This window comes from Fomitiporia mediterranea, assembly GCF_000271605.1.
Source record: "Fomitiporia mediterranea MF3/22 unplaced genomic scaffold FOMMEscaffold_1, whole genome shotgun sequence".
Taxonomy (NCBI): Eukaryota; Fungi; Basidiomycota; class Agaricomycetes; order Hymenochaetales; family Hymenochaetaceae; genus Fomitiporia; species Fomitiporia mediterranea.
This window is the reverse complement of record NW_006760386.1, coordinates 4,879,466-4,885,002: the sequence shown is the minus strand read 5'-3', so window position 1 is coordinate 4,885,002 and position 5,537 is coordinate 4,879,466. Positions and strand designations below refer to the sequence as shown.

General features: G+C 46.3%; 3 protein-coding genes across 3 annotated transcripts; all 3 read right to left on the bottom strand.

Annotated features, from left to right (window-relative positions):
* Positions 1-151: 151 nt before the first annotated feature.
* FOMMEDRAFT_150725 (uncharacterized protein) lies at positions 152-424 on the bottom strand (the record flags this gene model as incomplete). The annotated part of the gene is made up of 2 exons (XM_007261944.1): positions 152-179; positions 252-424. 2 exons carry the CDS (start codon positions 422-424, stop codon positions 152-154), a joined length of 201 nt encoding a protein of 66 aa, XP_007262006.1.
* A 305-nt stretch (positions 425-729) lies between these two features.
* Positions 730-1,794, bottom strand: FOMMEDRAFT_150724 (uncharacterized protein; the record flags this gene model as incomplete). Its single annotated transcript, XM_007261943.1, has 4 exons — positions 730-1,006; positions 1,084-1,144; positions 1,315-1,505; positions 1,559-1,794. 4 exons carry the CDS (start codon positions 1,792-1,794, stop codon positions 730-732), a joined length of 765 nt encoding a protein of 254 aa, XP_007262005.1.
* Positions 1,795-3,122: 1,328 nt separating this feature from the next.
* On the bottom strand, positions 3,123-4,650 carry FOMMEDRAFT_150723 (uncharacterized protein; the record flags this gene model as incomplete). The annotated part of the gene is made up of 7 exons (XM_007261942.1): positions 3,123-3,237; positions 3,300-3,480; positions 3,546-3,568; positions 3,640-3,790; positions 4,107-4,210; positions 4,262-4,383; positions 4,531-4,650. The coding sequence occupies 7 exons, from the start codon at positions 4,648-4,650 to the stop codon at positions 3,123-3,125; spliced, it is 816 nt and encodes a 271-aa protein (XP_007262004.1).
* Between the last annotated feature and the right edge of the window lie 887 nt (positions 4,651-5,537).

Genomic DNA, 5,537 nt, shown 5'->3' with positions numbered 1-5,537 from the left:
AGTATTATTTTAGAATGTAATGCTTATGAAATCATTTTATTAGATTACTTTTGCTATTATTAAATACATTTGTTGCGACTTTTTCGTGATGTATTCAATGGATATACGTCAGTTTCTGAGCTTGCAGAATGATATCAATTATCAGAAGAAATCAGCGCCCAAGATGGAAGACAACGTCTCTGGGGCAGCAACGTGTAAACAACGCGTGAGGACAAATAGCTCAACCTCCGCGGGGACGTACAGCCGTTTACATCCTATGTAAACCTATTTCGGTCAACTCCGGACTGTTCGTTGTCGTTATCCTCGCGAATATCTTCCACCAGCGAACACCGTGATTCGCTTCGAAAGCTGATGGAGGACATGGGTACGAAGACGTGTATAAGACATGCGTATCGACATCGGCAACGCGTGATCTGCGTTGCATCGCGAAGAGCTGGGTTAGTGTTGATGGTTGTGCAATCAAGGGTAGCACTAACGGAGCACAGATGATGAACTGTTCAGTTGAGAGTAACACAACGCCACTTCTTCATGGATATTCCAAGCAATGGCAAACCAGACGAAGCGCTCAGAAGTAGTGTCATCCTCTTGCCTGTTGTACGTGTCTCAGTAAAACAAGAATTTTTTTTCTCAAAAATAATTAAACCTCAAAAAAGTCAAAATCCAAACAGGATCGGTATCAATTCAGTCACGCTTCGAATAAGCGCCCGTGCATTGTTAGTATTAACGGAATCAAATTATAAAGATAAGCATAGAGTCATCGTCATAGGGCGGTTGGATACAAGAATTAAAATTCGTGAAGCCGACGGATACCAACGCTACGAGCATGGATTTAGTGAGGTCAGATACGTACAAAAGGTATCGGACTTTCACGCTTCTCCCGTGCGCTTGCAATGCGAAAGTGAGCGATAATGTTGTCTCATCTGAGGATAATCGGACCGATTTGGCGTGACGGTGATGTCGGAAGCAGATGAATAGTGCAGCATCCACGCTCTCAGCATGGGGGTTCCTTGACGTAGCAAGAAGCAGAGTCGTGCATCCAATAAGAGTGAAGATCAACGGTGTCCAGCATTGAGGAAAACTGACGCTATGAGTGTTTCACACTTGGGTGACTGCTCCATGAGGATGTTGTTACAGCAGCTTCCGTCTAGATCACTTGTATCGAGTTTTATGATTCCCTGTCTCTTGCCTCAATTTCGAAGACACTTATCTAAGACAAGACAATGCTGGCTCTTCCTATGGGTGCCTAGGTATTCAACGGAACTTGTTGATACAAGAGATTCCAGGAAAAACCCATGCAACTTGAAACCAGAGAACCAAGTCCAAGTATGAAGAGATCAATAGCAAAACCATCACGTGCATATCCGAGTCCATGCGAGGGGATGAGTTTAAGATAAACCCCTCGCAGATCGGACCTTGAGCGGTGCTCCAATGCATTATACATCCTGGGAGCGGATACTCGGAAGCAAACTTCAGAAGCAACATCATCTTGCTCATATTGAATAACACTGCCTCGAGCATATAATTAGCAATTTACGGTTTACAGGCAAGTGTTACTCACAATCCGCAGTCAGTGAGGCACAGCTTGTCTATCGTCGGATGGTATGACATGTATATCCCCACTGTCCTATTTGCAGTGTAAGGATTGTCCGGGTGCCAAGGGCGAGCTAGTATAGGAGGCGAGGTTAAGTGGGAGGTATCTCTGCGGACGCCAGTGCATCTACTGCGCAAGAAGTCATTTTGCTGCAACGCCCACAGAAGCGCCGAATATGCAGCATGCGAGATATCGGGCTTCATAGGAGAGAATTGAAACTGCAAATAGATCAAACAGTTCGGAACTCATTTGTGTTTGCGATAAAAGTATCTATACACGTAGAGGTTGTGCGGCGATCCGGTGGACGAGTATAACATAGGCTATCGTTTCTGTTTCAGTGAGAAGCGCCTCGAAGGGGCGCATAGAACATCGCCTCTAGGATTGCTGAATTTCCTCCTTTGAGGATACTACTACGAGGCCGTGCTGCGAGAGCGGATCATATCTTTGTGTGTCCCTGCATGTGAGTGAGTATCACTCAGAATGGGTTCCCGAGCGTGTGGAGAGGCGCTCGCCCGAAACACACTTGCATAACTGCAATATCGGAGTGAGAACGAATGACAGAATGAGGTCAACTCTACTCATGGAATTTGACAATTGTCTAAATAAGAAATTCTGACAATGCATTGACACACGAGGCACGGGACGCCATGGTGCAGAGATCTTCTGAGAGCATTCAAATTGTGTTTTCTGACTCATTCTCTGTGGGAACGACACATCAATTGTCAATTCAAAAAGAAAATTAACTATGTTCTTACCAACAAGTCGAAGTGAGGTGAGGTGACGGAACAAAACAGATACAGCTATCTACTCGCTTAGTCGATAAACGTTTGATACGTCAGATCATGTGCTTCATTGGTTGAAAATGTATAACCACAACCAACTCAAGCATTATCAATAGCCAAAATTTCTATTTTGAATGATAAATCCCGAAGAAATATGAAAGGGGAAATCACCAGTTGCATAAGCATGCATTGAAAGCGGACCGTCCGGATCTTACAAATATATTCTGGACAATCGCACATGGAAAACATGTGTACAGTGCCGCAACACCGAACGCCATATCATAAGAACAGCTTCTACAAAAATTTCTTCAGTAAGCATAAAACACTTTACCTACAGCACCCATTGCTATTCATCGTGTCCTCAACGTGTCTGATATGTTGCGTATGAAATGAAGCAAGTGAGCGCTCAAAAAACAGAAACCTGAGTAAGATGTTTCCCAGTCTCGCCGACGTCTACCATAGAAATACTACATGCGTCTTGAGTTTAGTATTGAAAAACTTACAAACATAGTAATTGCCGTTGCAACGCATCATCGAGCCACAGCGCTCCGAAGAAAAACAAGGAACCATTTCATTCGTTTCCAGTGTGAATCCTAGCATTTCTACATAGAAACCTACCTTTCGGACTACGGACAGTACCATGGATTGAAATATCACCTAGTAGCAGCAGTGTATAGTAGCAGCACCCTGGTGACGCATCAATAGGCCCAACGATCCGAGCAAGGGCGGAAGCATCCCAATTGCAAATGCTACCGTTCGTGTTCCTTCAGAACAGTCTTTGCATTGATCCAAGGCTCCCCAGCAGACAGCAAGAAGTCGATTTGATGCATATGAAACGTTGCTCCCTTGCATGCGCTTTCCTCACTTTGAATCAATCCTTTAGATTATCCAGTATTGTCCGAGAGGCACAGAAGAAACTGTTGCACGAGTTGAGGTACTGAGATGATGCTATCAATGGCGGAATCGGAAACGGAACTGTATGTTCACGACCTTTCGTTCCTCCATCCTTGCAACCAACGCCAGACGCATCATAAGCGTTCCTCTCGGCCGGCTTGTAGTAGGTAGAATCGAGCGTCTCACCATACGCCACACGCAACATGTATGTGCCTTCCCGTCAAACGTGAGAAATAAGGTTAGTAGTGGCTACAGTGTCATATCCATCAACAGCTCACCGAATACTCCAAGCCAACTCCAACTATGACAAGCTATACACATACACGGACGTATACACAGACGTAATGCAATGCAAGACCAACGTAGTCATACATTACAAGGCCGAGAATTCGTATAGGTATTACTGCAAGAGATTCTAATAGACGCTGGAATGGATATCGAAGGCAAAGAAGCTCAAAGTCTATACGGTTTTTGATCTCCGCGCAAGTCGGCAAATGGCCTTCGTCGGTGCCGAGGAGAAACGCTTTCACAATGAATGAGTCGGGTCGAGCGGGAAGGCATGCTGTACTAGTATCACACTCACCTTGACTGAGTATCCATCACATCCGCGCTCTATATCCCTTCCATTCATTCAATTTTTCCCTCGAAGTGTGTAATGTTCCGAGTGCTTCCTATGCAACGTTTCGTGATTTTCATTTTACATTTGGGTGAAGAAATAAATCTTCCTGCGCGTTGCGACGGAGGGACAATATTTTCAGAGAAAATTGTTGACATATTTTGCAATAGCGAATTACGACGGAAGGGACACGAAGCGAGTCGGCTCACACGACTTCACAGACTTGGGAACTTCAATCGCCACGTAGATCCGCCTTGCATTCCTGTTTCTGCATACTCGTCCCTGTCACGATCAAAGCATGTAGTGGGCATTGTAGAAGCGCTATCACTATTAAACATCCTGAACGGGCGAGATCCGAGTCGGTCCGTTCAGCCTGACCTGCTGTATACCTCTTCGTTCCGATACCAGTAACGAAAGCTTGGAAGGAGCGGTCGATCTTCTAAATCCGCGATACTTTCCGTAGATGCCCAGAGATTTGATCCTCGAAGGTTATGAACTCTCTAGTGGATAGATAGAGGACCGAGAGAGGACCGGGTGATTAGTTTTCCAGAGAGTATCCAAAAACGCAAAGCAAATTCAATAGAATCCGAGAAGAGACATGAATAGGACATACATTGATAATACAGTTGACTATCTGAGGAATTCACTTCACAAGCAACTTGATGCAAGAGTGAGCGAGAGGAGTACTCCAACGGATTCCCGGCTTCGTCCGCCTTGGCATGTGCATGAGCAATGTGCAATGTGCTATCACGGCATTCCTGCAACATGTCGGTGCCGCCCCTTGAATTTGCTTCCGAAAGAACGCAGGCCGAGCCTGCTCCAGCACATGCCAGATTCTGTTGTCCAGATTCCAGGCAACATAGCATAGATTTGATAGTGCAAGGGAGAAACGATGCACAGCATAGGAACAGATACCGTACGGAAAGACGTTCAAAAAATAGACTCCGATCAATCCGACGTCCAACCGTCGCTCCGTTCCCGTCTAGATCCTATGTATGTAAGGCGCCGAAAATTCCAGACTAGGGACCCAGATAGAGTTGTGTCACCGACTCCTTCCCATCACACCCATCATGGATTCACATCACTCATATCAAGGGCATCAGCACCATCACCTTCCCGACGCCGACGCCGACGCCGACATGCGCATTTGCGCGTCCGTCGGGCTGAGTCCGCATCTCTCTCGATCTCCTCTGCGTGAGTCGTATAGGATCGGGAACCGGGTGAAGTTAACGAAGGGAGAAAAAGCTAGAAAACTGCACGGAGCGCGACGCGCCGTTGATCGGCTTACCAACATCAACCTAGACTCGGCTTCAACATAGTGCGAGGCCCGGTTACCACGGGCCGGCCTTAATCATCAACCATCATCCCGAATTCCCGTAGGTTACAATCCGCTCGCCTCGCTTGAGGATGCTGGGCGCACGGTTATGCATGCGCAGTGTCGGTGATTCGAGCGCCTAGCGAACGCTGTTCATCGCATAGTGCCCCGCATCCCTAGGCCTAGTATCCAAGTATCCTAGTCTTCGCCGGTTAGTAGTGATGCAAATGATGATTTTGATGATACATCACGACGGTATAAGGAGGCCGAGGACAGCGCCAAGAGTACGGTGTACCTAAATTCCTGAACTCCAAAAGCATCGCCTCTGTCAATAATAAT